This window comes from Mobula birostris, chromosome 19, assembly GCF_030028105.1.
Source record: "Mobula birostris isolate sMobBir1 chromosome 19, sMobBir1.hap1, whole genome shotgun sequence".
Classification (NCBI taxonomy): domain Eukaryota; kingdom Metazoa; phylum Chordata; class Chondrichthyes; order Myliobatiformes; family Myliobatidae; genus Mobula; species Mobula birostris.
The window spans coordinates 53,635,967-53,652,413 of record NC_092388.1 but is presented as its reverse complement, the minus strand read 5'-3'; the positions used below and the strand labels follow the sequence as shown (position 1 = coordinate 53,652,413).

General features: G+C 42.5%; 1 protein-coding gene across 4 annotated transcripts in view; it reads left to right on the top strand.

Annotated features, from left to right (window-relative positions):
- Positions 1-16,447, top strand: part of LOC140212608 (F-actin-uncapping protein LRRC16A-like) — a 345,618-nt gene that overhangs the window by 219,772 nt on the left and 109,399 nt on the right. For all 4 annotated transcript variants that reach the window (XM_072283616.1, XM_072283615.1, XM_072283613.1 and 1 more), the window contains 2 exons: positions 4,975-5,074; positions 7,908-7,962. In XM_072283616.1, the coding sequence (XP_072139717.1) occupies positions 4,975-5,074; positions 7,908-7,962 (155 nt within the window). The remainder of the gene's footprint in view (positions 1-4,974; positions 5,075-7,907; positions 7,963-16,447) is intronic.

The window sequence follows — 16,447 nt, the reverse complement described above, 5'->3', positions numbered from 1 at the left end:
CACTTTTATTTTTTTCTACCAAAGTGCATGACTTCCCAACACTGTATTCCATCTGCCACTTCTTTGCCCATTCTCCTAATTCATCTAAGTCCTTCTGTAGCCTCTCTACTTCCTCAGAACTACCTGCCCTTCCATCTGCAAACTTAGCCACAAAGCCATCAATCACATCGTCCAAATCATTGACCTATAACATAAATGAAGCGGTCCCAACACAGACCCCTGTGGAACACCATTGGTCACCAGCAGCCAACTAGAAAAGGCTCCTTTTATTTCCACTCTTTTCCTCCTGCCAATCAGCCAATGCTCTATCCATGCTGGTATCTTTCCTGTAATACTATGGGCTCTTGTCTTGTTAAGCAACCTCATGTGTGGCACCTTGTCAAAGGCCTTCTGAAAATCCAAGTGCACAACATCAACCAATTCTCGTTTCTTTGTACTGCTTGTGATTCTTCAAATAATTCCAACAGATTTGTCAGGCAAGATTTTCCCTTGAGGAAACCATGCAAACTACAGCCTGTTATATCGTGTGCCTCCAAGTTTCCCAAAACCACTTCCTTAACAATTGACTTCAGTATCTCCCCAACCACTGAGGTCAGACTAACTGGCCTATAATTTCCTTTCTTCTGTCTCTCTCCCTTGCAGAGTGGAGTGACATCTGCAATCTCTTCAGTTGCCTTTCAGAACCTCGGGGTGTATACCACCTGGTCTTGGTGACCTATCTACTTCAGACCTTTCATTTTCTCAAGAACCTTCTCCCTGGTACTCGCAACTTCACACACTTCTGCCTCCTGACACTCTCGACATAGAAGGGGTTGTATTCTCAGCTGCTCAGGTTCTGAAGCTGAATTAACTGCTGATTTAGAGTGTGGAATAGGCGCTTCCGTCCCTTCGAGCTGCGCTGCCCACGGCCCACCAATTTTTAACCCTAGTCTAATCATGGGACAATTTGCAATGACTAAGTAAGGTACTAACTGGTGTGCCTTTGGACTATGGGAGGAATCTGGAGCTCCTGGAGTAAACCCAGGCATTCATGGGGAGGACACTGGGATTGAACTTTGAACTCTGACATCTGAGCTGTAATAGCATCAAACTAACTGCTACGCTACCGACATTGCAATGTTGAATTGTCACTTAATTGTCCAGTTCCAGCAAATCATAAGTGGTCTCCCTCTGGCCTCGGAAAGCTTGGTAAGCATGAAGCATAGACAATTTATTGTTTTGCTGAGCTCCCACTGGATAGTTGTAAAGTACAGTTTGAAATACTTTTTGAAAAGAAACATCATACCAAGCACATTGTCTTATTGTCAGAGGCAGCATGTACTATGGTTTCCATGACTCTGCGACAGTCCGTTCTCCTCCTTTGTCTAGTAGTTACCATCCTTCCCATGGATATCAGGGAGGTGCTGGAGCCAGCTATGACGCAACTTTAAAAGCAACTGTATTGGTGCAAGTTATTTTGTGTTGCACGAGGACCTCTCTAAATATTAACAGAATGAAAATTGAGCACTCCTGACCCAAGCTGCTATTGCTTTATGGCCACAGTAGAAATGAGCTACAACTATATTTTTATTGAACTGGAAGCTCTGTTTAAATGCCATTAATGTGCCACTTTGAGGATTTAATGCTGCATTTATTAATGTGATTCATACAGAGTAGCTGATCCAAGATAGTTCAAGCATACCAAGGCAAATTAATGATGGAATAGTGGAGTTGCTGTCAGAATTTTTCAGATTTCATTGTAACAGAGAATTACACTAAAGTAGTAAGGACGGTGAATATTGCCTTCCTGTTTACAGATGATTGATAAACTATGAGAAGGTAAGTGATACCAGGAGTATGAAAAATCTAAGAAAAGATAGGTCACATACTTGTGAACATTTAGTAAGAAACCAGCTGATCGACTTGCTGGCAATTACTAAAACCAGATTATACTGGACAAATTGAACAATGGTTATATAAGATAATTGTAGTAAATGAGGTGTATTTGAACTTGTGTGGTGTATTTAGTGGAATTTGTATGAGGTTGTTGTAGACCGGTTTCTGATAATGTACCAAATTTCTCTAGGCTCTGAGCAGGTCCTAGCAGATTGGAAAACAGCGACAGACATTCCATTAAGGTCAGGCAGCTTAATGTCCATAGTTGAGAAAATGCTTGAAGTTATCATTAAGGATGAAATAGCAAAACATCTGGATAGATATGGTTCTATCAGGCAGACTTGGCATGGATTCACGAAGGGCAGGTCTCTAAGGATATAATGAGCATAAAAGATAAAGGGGAACAGGTGGACATTGTGTACTTGGATGTCCAGAGGATAGTCAATAAGCTGCCTATAATTAACTTAATCCATTAGATAAGAATGCGCAGAGTTGGAGGCAATGTATTAGCATGGACAGAGGATTTGTTAATCAATAGAAGGCAGGGAATTGGGATAGATAGGTGTTACTCTAGTTGGCAGTCTGTGATGAGCAGATTGCTGGAGGGGTCCATGCTGGGCTCACAACTATTTACGATACGCATTAACAGTTTGGAAAAGGGGACCAAGTGCAGTATATCTAAACTTGCTGATGAATGAGTGGAAAAGCAAATTGTGCAGGGGATGCAGAGAGATATAGATAGATTGAGTTGGCAAGAGTTTGGCTTATGGAGTACAGTGTTGGGTCATCCACTTTTGAATAAAATTTAGAAGATTAAATTACTTAGCCATGATTTTATTGAATAGTGGAACAGGTTTGATGGGCAAAATGGCCTTCTCCTGCTCCTTTTTTTTAATATGTTCTTGTATACATGGTGTAAGATCGGAAACCTAGTATAGTCAATCCCCGTATTCCTAGAAAATAGTCCCTATTGCGATTTTCCATAACCGGTGTCCAGAGTAACGTAGAAAACAGAACAGTACAGCACAGAAACAGGCCATTTGGCCCATAATATCGTGCTGCACTAATTAAATCAGTAATCAAGTGCCCAACTAAACCGATACTATCTGCCTGCACAATTCCCGTATCCTTCTATTTTCCGCACAGTCATATGCCTATCTAAAAAGCCTGTTAAATGCCTCTGTCATATTTGTCTCCTCCCCCACGGACACTAACAGTGAATTCCAAGCACTCTCTGTGTGTAAAAAAAAAACTTGTCCTGCACATCTCCTTTGAACTTCCTCTCACCTTAAGTGCAAATACTCTGGCATTGCACATTTCAATAATGAGAAAAATGTGCTGGCTGGCTACTCCGTCTTTGCCCCTCATGATCAGATCTCCCCTCAGCCTCTGGCACTCCAGAGAAAACAACCCAAGTGCAGCCAGTCTCTTATGGCACATGGCCTCTAATCCTGAAAGCTGTTCTGCACCCTCTACAAAGCCTCCACATTCGATACTCAGGTGGCCAGAACTGAATGCAGTGGTCCAGGTTCAGCCTAACCAGAGCTTTATAAAGCTGCAACATAGCTTCCTGCCTCTTGAGCCCAGTTTCTGACAAAGGCAAGCATGCCATATGCCTTCTTTACCATTCCAGTACCCTGTGTAACCACTTTCAGGGAGCTATGGACTTGGGCCCCCAAGATCCTTCTGCACATCAATACTGTCACGGGTCTTTCCCTTGAGGGTACTGTCACTTTACGTTTGATCCCCTGAAGTGCAGCACTTCACAATTGACCGGGTTAAGCTCCATCTGCTATTATTCCTTCCATATCTGCAACTGATCTATATCCTACTCTATCCTTTGCCAGTCCTCTTTGCGATAAATTACACCACTGGTCATCTGCAGACTTTCTAACCCACTTCTCTACATTTGCATCCAGATCATTAATGGTCAAACAGCAGAAGACCCAGTGAGGATTACTGCAGTACACCCCTAATTACAGACTTCTAGCCCATCAGCCCACTACCTTCTTTCTTGTATGGTCAAGCCAATTCTGGATCCAAGTGGCCAATTCACTTTGAATTTCATGCACCTTAATCTTCAGGATGAGCCTCCCATGAGGGTCCTTATCAAACACCATATTTAAAAAATTCACCCTTCTCTTCCTCTGCCAGCCTTTGTCTCATCTGAAAAATACCTTGGGATATTTTGCCACTTAAAAGTCACTACACAAATGGAAATATTTGTATTTTGGAGCATTGCTATTGTGCAATAATATTCTGCCCGTTTATTCTGCAGCACAGATCCTACAACACTGGGGCAGTAAATATGAAGTAAGCACTGGGTACTTGGAGACAGTATGCAAAATGACAACCTGGCTTTCGTCAGTCACAGCCAAGTGTTAGCTTTCTCACCTTGAGACAGAAGATCATGAATTCGATCCCAAATCAGGGGACCTGGGCCATCATCCCAGGGTTGTGAAAGGTGTGTTGCTGAGTCAAGCAGCCCCATCTGCTGTTTCGACTGGATATAAGGGGTGCCACTATTTGAATTAAAATAGGAGAGAACATGGAAGATTGGGAGGAGCGAGTTAGCTGCCGGAAGTTGTCTGTCCGGAGAGCTGTGCCTTTCTGGTGCCAACTACCTGGATGCAGTACTCGTTCATGGTTCATGGGAGCTTTCAGTGTACACATTGGCCATCCTTACTACTGTCAGGAAAATATTTATTTGGCTGTGAAGTCGGAGGCAGCAGAGACAAGTCCACCTCACTCAGAGAGAAGCCAGTTTCACCATCCCATTGCTGCTGTGTTCTGGCAGCACCTCTTTGCTGTAGTGACGGTGTAGTCTGCTCTCCTTGCCGAGCAAGCTCCTCAGTAGAGGCTGCTCCATACAGTCACACAATAAATAAAAATGTTCTGTTGTATTTTTCTTGCCTCCCTCCCATATACAGCCCCTGGACCTGTCAATCCTTTTCTTTAGGCACATTTTCTGCTGAACACACACAACAATTAATTGGATGACAGGTGATTACAATGCAGTGCTCGCATTGGAAATGATGCAGTTTGCATCTAGAATGCTGAATTTTAACATTTACAGTTTTTAAATCTTGTTTTGTACAGGTTTAGACTCTGACCTTGCCACACTTGTAGTGTGGATGAGCAAGAACAGATCTATTCGCCATCTAGCCTTGGGCAAAAACTTCAACAACATAAAGTCCAAGTAAGTAGATTTTATGGATCAATGTCTAATTTAGAAAGCAACCTAATAAATGGTGTCCTGATTTTAAATAAGTCAACTTGGTATGATTTGCGATGGATACTTTGGTCTCCTACAGTGATAGTTCACATGTGTGATGGCCTGTGTGATTTTAGTCTGTCAGGCTTCCTAACTATTGCACCATGAATTCAAATCTGAGTTATGAATATGTCCAGTACAACTGTGTTCATTCACTATCAGATAATAAGATCGATTTTATATGTCAATTTGTCCTGCCATTTGAAAGAATGTTTGATTTTTCTCCTGCCCTGTCCCATCTCTCTCACTCTCTCTCACTCTCTCTCACTCTCTCTCTCTCTCTCTCTCTCTCTCACTCACTCACTCTCCCTCACTCACTCTCCCTCTCTCTCTCTCCCTCTCTCCCTCTCTCCCTCTCTCCCCCTCCCCCTCTCTCCCCCTCTCTCCCCCTCTCTCCCCCTCTCTCCCCCCTCTCCCCCCTCTCCCCCCCTCTCCCCCCCTCTCCCCCCTCCCCCCCTCCCCCCCTCTCCCCCCTCTCCCCCCTCTCCCCCCCTCTCCCCCCCTCTCCCCCCTCTCCCCCCCTCTCCCCCCCTCTCCCCCCCTCTCCCCCCTCTCCCCCCCTCTCCCCCCTCTCCCCCCCTCTCCCCCTCTCTCTCTCACTCTCTCACTGTCACACTCTCTCTCTCTTTCACACTCCCTCTCTCTCAAACATGCACACACACACACACCCCCACACACCCATTATTTAGTTCTCTAATAGGACCTACTTTTCCTACATTATTTTTATCCCAATATTTGGAAACACTTTAGGAATATCCTTGATTTTACTTGCGAATGTTTTTGTTATGTACCCTCTTTGCTTCCTAATTTCCCTCTTACTTTTACCCTCACACTTTCTGTCCTGTGCTTTGTTTCTTCCCAGGTACTTGCTACTTGTCATTTTATTTTGGCTTATTCCCGTGTTTATTTTCCTTAATATTCATGGGGAATTAAAATTGGAATTGCCTTTTTTTTGGGGTTGTATTTAATCTAAAAAGTCACTACCTCTTCCTTGAGTGCCTCTACTGCTTTAGCTCCAATTTACCTTCAGCTAGATTTATTCCAAACCAGTTTTGTTAAATCACATCTCAACCAGGTGAAACGGCCTTCCTCTAAGTTATCTTTTATATTCATGATCCACCTTTCTCCAGTTCCTTCATGATCTTATTTTTTATGTATTGCAGTCGCAAAACAAGATATTTCACAGTATATGTTAGTGATAATAAACCTGATTCTGAATAATGCATGATTTAAAGAATCAGGATCACTGTTTCTCAATCTTTTTCCACTGGCTTTCCACTCATTTGCTATTTTGTTGGCTCTGCTACCTACAAATAATAAAAATTCTATTTAATGCATTTCAAGAATTCTGCAACTTCTATGCACCCTATAACATATTATTTTCCAATTTATATTAGGGTTGTTGAAATCCTATACTGTTTGTGGTTTTTTTTTGTATTTTAAAGTCATAGACCACAGTAACATTAACCTACTGTACGGCCCAATGAGTTTGCATGACTGCCAACCACCCATTTACTTTCATCTCATTTTATTCTCCTCTAATTCCCATTAACGTTTCCCAGATCTATCACTCACTTACATCGTAGGAGCAATGTGCGGAAGCTTATGGAGAATCGAGTGCTGAACATGGAGATTTCAGGGCACTGCACATCCAACACATGATTCTCCGTTACTTCTGCCATCTCCAACGGGATCCCACCACCAAGCACAACTTTCCTTTACTTTCTGCTTTCTGTAGGGATTACTCCCTACTTCACTCCCTTGTCCATCATCCCTCCCCACTGATCTTCCTCCTGGCACTTATCCTTGCAAGTGGAACAAGTGCCACACCTGCCCCTACACCTCCTCCCCCACTACCATTCAGGGTCCCAAACAGTCCTACTAGGTGAGGCGACTATACACCTATGAGTCTGTTGGGGGTCATCTACTGTATCCGGTGCTCCCAGTGATGGCTTCTGTATATGAGTGAGACCCAATGGAGATTGGGAGACTGCTTCGCCAAGCACCCACGCTCTGCTACCAAAACAAGTGTCATCACCCGGTGGCCACCCAATTCTATTCCCTATTCCTATTCTGACACGTTAGTTCATGATCTCCTCTATTGCTGCGATGAGGCCACACTCAGATTATTTTCTGTTCTGATAGCGTAAACATTGATTTCTTGAAATTCTGGCAATTGCCCCAATCCCTTTCTCCTTCATCATTCCCCATTCCCATTTGCCCCTCTCACCTTATCCCCTTACCTGCCCATCACTTCCCTCTGGTTCTTCTCCCCCTTCCCTTTTCTCCCATGGCCTTCTGTCCCCTCCTATCAAATTCCCCCTTCTCCAGCCTTTTATCTCTTTCACCAGTCGACTTCCCAGCTCTTTACTTAACCCCTCCCCCTCCTCCGGTTTCACCTATCATCTACTAATTTGTACCTCTTCCTCTCCTCCGCCCACCTTCTCACTCTGACTTCTAATCTCTTTTTTCAGTCCTGATGAAGGGTCTCGGCCTGAAAAGTCGACAGATGCTGCCTGGCCTTCTGAGTTTCTCCAGCATTTTGGTGTGTGGCTTACAATGAAGGCCATCTTTCCGTTAACCCCGGGCATGTCACTGACAAGGAAATATAGTGCTATAGTTGATTCCCTCAGCAGAAAGAATAGGGGAATAGAGAAAATATTAAAGTAGATGTTGACTACAAATTCTGATATGGTAAACATGATATATTCAAACTCTGATGCTAATAGCTTCTCACATAAGGATGTTTGTTTTTCAGGAATCTCGGACCTGTGCTTGATAATATTGTACAAATGATTCAAGATGAAGAATCAGTAAGTCTTTAAGTACTGATGTTTGATTTATTCTGGTGAATAGGGTCCAGTAGCACAAAAATCTAATTTATAGAACAGATAAGAATACTGGAAATAGATAGGATGCCAGAGAGAAACAGTGCATTTTTATCAGAAAGGAGACTGAAATATCAGAGAGATATTTGTACATCTGGGTTTTACAATAATTTACTAAATACAGGGTGGTATCTGAAAACCTACCAGAGTGCTGGTAGAATATAGCTGGTTCACTGTCAACTTTCCAGGGAAGAGGTCTGCCCGTTATCCTGTCTGACTTGTATGGAACTCCAGGACCAGTGTTAAGATTGACTCCATGTCAGGGCAATGAGAAATGAGCAGCAAACGCTAGCGTCATCAACAATGCTCCATCAACAAATACAGATGGGAAGATAACCTCCTGATCTCACCTGAAGACATATTTTTTAATATAACTTCATAAATAAGTTGCACAAGCTGAATGCTTTCTGGCAGTGCCTAAGCGGTTACCAATAGTTTCCTAAAAGTCACATATTTTTGTTCTTGATGGTTATCTCATTATTGTTTTGAAAACTAATTAGAATGTAATGAGACTGACATTAGTGTTCTAATATAATGAAGTATGGTCTGTGGATTGATAAGTTGTCTGTGGCAATAAGTATTAACTTGCATATATCACAGAGGGACAAAATGCAGAATTCAGGTTTTCTTCCCGACTATGAAAGAGCATTACATTTTCAGTTAAGGCCTTTCCCTCTTGGGTGCCCATTTCAGATTCTATTTTTTTTGGGTTGTCCTGAGATTTACGTTAAACTAACCTGTGTCTCCATCAGCCTCATTGAGTATAATGATCGGGAATTTGGGGTGATGTTGGCCGGGTTCATAGGCTATAGCCAGTCAATCAGGTGAGGCAGGAGGTGCTGGTGTCCTTTGTCTTGATTGTGGTGTATTAACCCAAACCAGTCTGATGCTTTTGGTTGGAGTATTGGGGCGGTGGATCAGTGGGCAGGAGGTGATCAGTGCCAGGTTTATGTGGGACTTGGTGGGATCCCTGGCTGGCAGCAGTTGTCCCAGGAGTGCTCACTGACAGCTGAACATGGGACAACTTTTCCCTGCACAGAGAATAATAGCACTTCAGCAAAATTGACATGGAAATAGCGTTAAGCACTCGCAGGCGAATCTGCCCTGGAAGTAACCATCGGATTTTCCATAGTGATATAATTTGACCCTGGAGTGAATCTAATTGCAATTCCTCTCTTGGGGAAAGAAAAATCAATTTTCAAACTCACTTTGCTGAATAAAAAAGAGAGCATGATCCACCTTAATTTATAGATCGCCCTTCTTAACTAATACTGGGCACAGAGAAAGGTATGAACTGTTTCTTTATGAATTCTTAGGCACAGAGCTCAGTAGCAGCGGAGGGACTGAGTGTGTTTAATTCCTTGGCCATTTAAGGCCAGACTGCTTGGATCTGATAGCTGGAGGTGCAGTGTAGTACAAAATGGAAGTTGAGGCAGCGGATCTGACACAATTGCAGTGAATCTTGCCACCAGCGGCACGATGTGGATAGGAGAGATCCCATTGAAAGTCCAACCAATTAAAATGAGCACAGCATTCTTAACATAAAGAGCATGAAATAGTGAGGGAGGATGAAAGGGAATATGGATAAAATCATAGAACATAGAACATAGAATAGTACAGCACAGTACAGGCCCTTCGGCCCACAATGTTGTGCCGACCCTCAAACCCTGCCTCCCATATAAGCCCCCACCTTAAATTCCTCCATATACCTGTCTAGTAGTCTCTTAAATTTCACTAGTGTATCTGCCTCCACCACTGACTCAGGCAGTGCATTCCACGCACCAACCACTCTCTGAGTAAAAAACCTTCCTCTAATATCCCCCTTGAACTTCCCACCCCTTACCTTAAAGCCATGTCCTCTTGTATTGAGCAGTGGTGCCCTGGGGAAGAGGCGCTGGCTATCCACTCTATCTATTCCTCTTATTATCTTGTACACCTCTATCATGTCTCCTCTCATCCTCCTTCTCTCCAAAGTGTAAAGCCCTAGCTCCCTTAATCTCTGATCATAATGCATACTCTCTAAACCAGGCAGCATCTTGGTAAATCTCCTCTGTACCCTTTCCAGTGCTTCCACATCCTTCCTATAGTGAGGTGACCAGAACTGGACACAGTACTCCAAGTGTGGCCTAACCAGAGTTTTATAGAGCTGCATCATTACATCGCGACTCTTAAACTCTATCCCTCGACTTATGACCCAGTTCATTACCTAGTACTAGATCTAGTATGGCATTCCTCCTGGTCGGCCTGTCCACATACTGTGACAGGAATCCATCCTGGACACACTTAACAAACTCTGCCCCATCTAAACCCTTGGAACTAATCAAGTGCCAATCAATATTAGGGAAGTTAAAGTCACCCATGATAACAACCCTGTTATTTTTGCACCTTTCCAAAATCTGCCTCCCAATCTGCTCCTCTGTATCTCTGCTGCTACTAGGGGGCCTATAGAATACCCCCAATAGAGTAACTGCTCCCTTCCTGTTCCTGACTTCCACCCATATTGACTCAAAAGAGGATCCTGCTACATTACCCGCCCTTTCTGTAGCTGTAATACTATCCCTGACCAGTAATGCCACCCCTCCTCCCCTTTTTCCCCCTCTCTATCCCTTTTAAAGCACTGAAATCCAGGAATATTGAGAATCCATTCCTGCCCTGGTGCCAGCCAAGTCTCTGTAATGGCCACTACATCATAATTCCATGTATGTATCCAAGCTCTCAGTTCATCACCTTTGTTCCTGATGCTTCTTGCATTGAGGTACACACACTTCAGCCCTTCTACCTTACCGTCTTTACACAGTTTATTCTGCTTCTCTTTCCTCAAAGCCTCTCTATATGTTAGATCTGGCTTTACTCCATGCATTTCTTTCACTGCTCTATCGCTCTGGCCAATCATCTCAGCCAATTCATTACTTTTTGTATAAATCAAAATGATTCAGAACTAAAATATTGTCACATACAAAATGAGAACATTTGGAAATCGCTTGATGTAGGAACCGTGAATGTCCACTAGCATGTGTAGATTGAGAAGTACCGATGTCATTATCTGAACCAAGCACCTACGTGACTCCCTTGTCGATTTGTCCCTCCCCACTGATTTCCTTCTTAGCACTTACCTTTGCAAGTGGAACAAGTGCTACACCTGCCCCTACACCTCTTCCCTCACTACCATCCAGGGCCCTAAACACTCCCTATAGGTGAGGCAACACTTCATCTGTGAGTCTGTTGGGGTCATTTACTGTGTGCAGCGCTCCCGGTGTGGCCTCCTGTACATCGGTGAGACCCGACGTAGATTGGGGGACCGCTTCACTGAGCATCTACGCTCTGTCCGACAGAACAAATGGGATCTCCCAGTGGCCACCCATTTCAATTCCACTTCCCATTCCCATTCCAATATGTCCTTCCATGACCTCCTCCACTGTTGTGATGAGGCCACACTTAGGTTGGAGAAACAATTTCCAATAATGCCCCCCAGCCACCCCTCCTTCCCAATTTCCCATCCCCCTTTCCCCTTATCTTTTTGCTCGCCCATCGTCTCCCTCTGCTGCTCCTTCCCCCTTTTTTTTCTTTCTTCCATGGCCTTCTGTCTCGTTCATCAATCAATTTCCCAGCTCATCCCTCCCCCTCCAGGTTTCACCTATCACCTGGTGGTTCTCTCTTCCCTCCCCTCGCCTTTTAAATCTACTCCTCTGCTTTTTTTCTCCAGTCCTGTTGAAGGGTTTCAGTACAAAATGTCGACTGTACTTTTTTTCATAGATGCTGCCTGGCCTGCTAAGTTCCTCCAGCATTTTATGTGTTGCTCGGATTTCCAGCTTCCGTAGAATTTCTCTTGTTTGTCATTCCAAACTTTCCTTTTTTCTGTTCTCCTATTGTCCATTCTCCTCTCCTATCAGGCGCTTTCTTCTCCAGCCCTTGACCTTCTCACCCACCTGGCTTTACCTATCAGCTTCCTGCTAGCCTCCTCCACTACTCTCCCCCCACCCCACCACCGGTTTATTCTGGTATCCTCCCCCGTCCTTCTCATTCCTGAAGAAGGGTCTCGGCCCATAGGCTGACTGTTTACTCTTTTCCAGAGATATGCTGCCTGACCTGCTGAGTTCCACCAGAAGTTTTGTGTATGTTGCCTGTCAATGCAAGATCATTTGACCATATTAATCAGGCAAGAGCTGCATGCCAAGGAATTTGATAAAAACTGTAAATGCATTACTTTAATTGACTAATAATCCCACATTTAGAATATTTTTCAATTACCCTAGACAGCGAACTGTGGCAAAGTGACTCTGGAATTTGAAACGGTTTGAGGTTGAATGCAAGAGGGTTGAGAGAGGACAATATTTAAGTATAAAGGCATGTACAAAGCAGTGATAATTGGGTTTTTTAGGTTTGATGTAAAACTAGAGTAAAGTTTGTAATTAACTGAGCCTTGGCATTTCAGAGAAATAGGTGTGTGAACTTAAATTCATGGCTGTGGCTTAAGTGAATATCTGGTTAACAAATGCACAAGAAATAGAATAGTACATCCACATTCATTTTCAGAGGTTTCTTTTCATTACTGGCAGGAGAACTCTGTTCAGTACTGTTACCTTGGTAATTTAACCAGGTGCCATTAAGTAAGTTGGATAGAGTTCAACGCAAATTGTTTGCAATGGGCACTCTGTTTCAAACAGTCAAAGAACATGGAATCTGATTTTTTTTTATAGTTGTAAGCTAAGCTAATTAGCATTCTATGGGATTTTTTTAAATGGCGTGTAGTATAATGACTTAGAAACTTCTTGAAAAGCATAGTGTCGATATTTTGTTCAATCATTGCGGCTCTGTCTGTTACCGGTAGTTCAGAATTCTAAGATGCACCCACTTCCACCCCCTCCACTCCACCTCTGTGACATGACCCAATCTCCAAAGTTTTGAAGAAGACTGCAGTGGAGATAGTGGATGAGTTTGTTGTCATTTTGCTGATTTTAGACTAGTTCCCTCAGATTAAAGGATAAAAAATGTAACCCCGTTATTTTACAGAAGGATTTTGAGAGTTCAGTCAGCCTGATATCAGTTTTAGGGAAATCAGTATTTTCAGTGAAGCAGAATAAGTGTAGCACAGCTAGGTGTGCTAATCTTACAAAGCTGAGTGAAGGTGAGGAGCACAGCGGATGCAGAAAAGGCGATACAGGTAAGTTTAGCCAGTAGGAAGATGGATTATGGTGTAGAAAAATGTAAGGTTATCCTCTGGTAGTAAAAGATATTTTTGAAATGATGAGAGTGAACTTGGTGTCCTTTTATACAAACCACTGAAAAATAACACTCAGTTACAGCAAGTGATTAGGAGGGCAACAGCTCTTAAACTTGTAGAGGTGAACAAAAGGATGCAAAGATTGATTCTAGAAGCGTTTGTTTCCTTCGTACTTTTGTAGTCATTTCTAGTCACAGGGAATGGGGCAATAGGAGCTGAAGGACTTCATGGGCCCTTCAGACTTCCGTATGGGCTGATAGCTGCCAGACGTTGGGAACTTTCTTTGCAGTCCCTATTGCCCTAAGGCAAAGGGCATAATGAACAGGGCAGGCTACAGGAAGGGGAGGAGATTTAGATTTTCTGGGAGTAATTGTCCTGCAGGATAGTACAGTATTATAGTGGCTTCATTTCATTAGGAGTTTGAGGGGATTTGGTGTGTCACCGAAGACACTCGCAAATTTCTACAGATGTAACATGGAGGGCATTCTAACTGGCTGAATCACCGTCTGGTATTGTGTGTGTTGGGGGGGTGTTGCTGGCTACTGCACAGGATTGAAATAAGCAGTAAACTCAGTCAGATCCATCATGGGCACTAGTCTCTGTGGTATCCAGGACATTTTCAAGCAGCAATGCCTCAGAAAAGCAGCATCCATCATTAAGGACACCCATCACACAGTTCTCATTGCAACCATCAGGAGAATGATTTGGGAACAGCTTCTTCCCCTCTGCCATCTGATTTTTGAATGGACATTGAACCCGTGACCACTACCTCACTACTTTTTGTTATTGTTATTTTTGCATAAGTTATTTAATTTAACTATTTATATATAGAGTGCCTATAAAAAGTATTCACCCCCACCTCTTGGAAGTTTTCATGTTTTATTGTTTTACAACATTGAATCACAGTGGATTTAACTTGGATTTTTTTGACACTGGTCAACAGAAACAGACTCTTTTGTGTCAAAGTGAAAACAGACCTCTACAAAGTGTTCTAAGTTAATTACAAAAATAAAACACAGAATAATTGATTGCATAAGTTTTCAACCCCTTTAATATGACACAGCAAATCATCACTCTTGCAGCCAGTTGGTTTAAGTCACATAATTAGTAAATGGAGATCATCTGTGTGCAGTCAAGGTGTTTCAATTGATTGTAGTAAAAATACCCCTGTGTGTGGAAGGCGCAACTGCTGGTGAGTCAGTATCAATTGCAGTGTCCAGATGTGCAAAGCTGATGGAGACCAATCCACACAGACTCAGGGTTGTAATAGCTGCCAAAGATGCATCTACTAAATACTGACTTGAAGGGGGTGAGTAATTATGCAATGAATTATTGTATTTAGTAATCGTAATAAATTTAGACCAACTTGTAGAAATTTGTTTTCACTTTGTCAGAAAAGAATGTTTTCTGTTGATTAGTGTCATAAAAGCCAAATTAAATCCACTGATTCAATGTTGTAAAGCAATAAAACCTGAAAACTTCAGAGGGGTGGGAGAATACTTTTTATAAGTACTGTATATACTTGCTGTAATTGTTTTTTCTCTATTATTATATATTGCATTGTACTGCTACTGCAAAGTTAACAAATTCTCATTACCTGTGTCAGTGGTATTAAACCTGGTTCTGATTTTGATAAAGAAAAACAGAATGCTGAGTGTAATGTAATAGCTGCACAGAAAAATGTAGTACAGGTGGACAAGTAAGTTCTAAGGGCTACAATGAAGTAGATTGGGAGATCAAGAGTTCATTTTAGCATATGAGGGGTCCATTCAAGAGTTTGATAACAGTGAGATCGAAGCTGTCCTTGAGTTTGGTAGTATTCTGGTAGCTTTTTTTTAATCTTCTGAGCAATGGATTGCTACTTGAACTCAGTGCATGGGTATGTTGTGCTGGGAGAGGGCACACAGTTGGTGGTTTACTTATACTTACCAACATTATCTCCATGAAATTCATTGTGATGCCTTCGGGTGACTACTTTTAGTAAATCATATGTCCACAGCATATAGAGAGACCAAATAAAGTGGTAAACTTAGAACTAGGAATTACTATAACTGAAATGTAAGGTACAGTTGGATGCGGAATATTCCAAGTTGCAAAATATTTAGCAGAAATATGTGAGAATAAAGCAAGAAGGTTGTGCATTGTTCATCACTCCAAGCTCAAAGGCCCGCAGTGTGAACAGATAACGAAGGACATCCGGAGTCCAGACCTCCGTTCTGTGCTTGGAAGTCAGCCATGTGGACTGTGACAAAGGAAATCTATGAATGTTGGGCTGATCCAGGACTGTGGGTCACGGAATCCACTGGAGGTACGAGGGCCAGTGGGTCAGTGAATCTGGAGTTCCAGTCTGGATTTTGGGGCCCTGCCATCGGCTAGTCAAAGGTTTCATGCCAAAAGGTCGATCAGAAGTTGAAGCCTGATGGCTGGAGACTGGAGGCGTGTATGGGGGTTGGAGGAATGACTGTGTGTGTGGGTGCATGGGAAGGAGGAAAGTGGCTTTATTTGTGTTGTTTTATCATTTGTTGTGTTCTGTTTGGTTCTGCTGAGCATTATTGGCATGCTATGTTGATGCCAGAATGTCTGGCAACACTTGGGGGATGCCCCGAGCACATCCTTAGGTTGTGTTGGTTGTTAATGGAAATGATGCATTTCACTGTATGTTTTGATGTACATATGATAAATAAATGAATCTGAATTTCTACAACATATAGTTTTTCATAGTGTGTTGATCCATATCAAAAGCATACCTGTACTGTAGTAGCCTTAAAAGAACCAATAGTTGATAACGTAGAGAGCAGGCGCTATGAATAGGGTTCTGAACAAGCTAATGAAACAGAATGCTGGAAATACTCGCAGGTCAGGCAGCATGGAATGACAATCAGATTAATTTGTTGGTCACTTGTTTTTAAAGTTTTCAGGAGCAAATCTCTATTTGCGTGATCTTATTTTCTAACAATGTGCAAATTATTTTTTAAGGATGTTTTGAACGTATCTATTCTTAATCTTAATTGATTTTGAACAAGATATGGAAAACACATATGAGGAATATTCAATAGTCTCTTCTATAAAATCTAATATGCATACCTATCAAACTAATACTGTTCACTGGAATTCATTAAGCAAAATATTTTAATTTGTGCAACAGTACCAACTAACACAACCAAATGAGCATATACAGTAGGTCAAGTA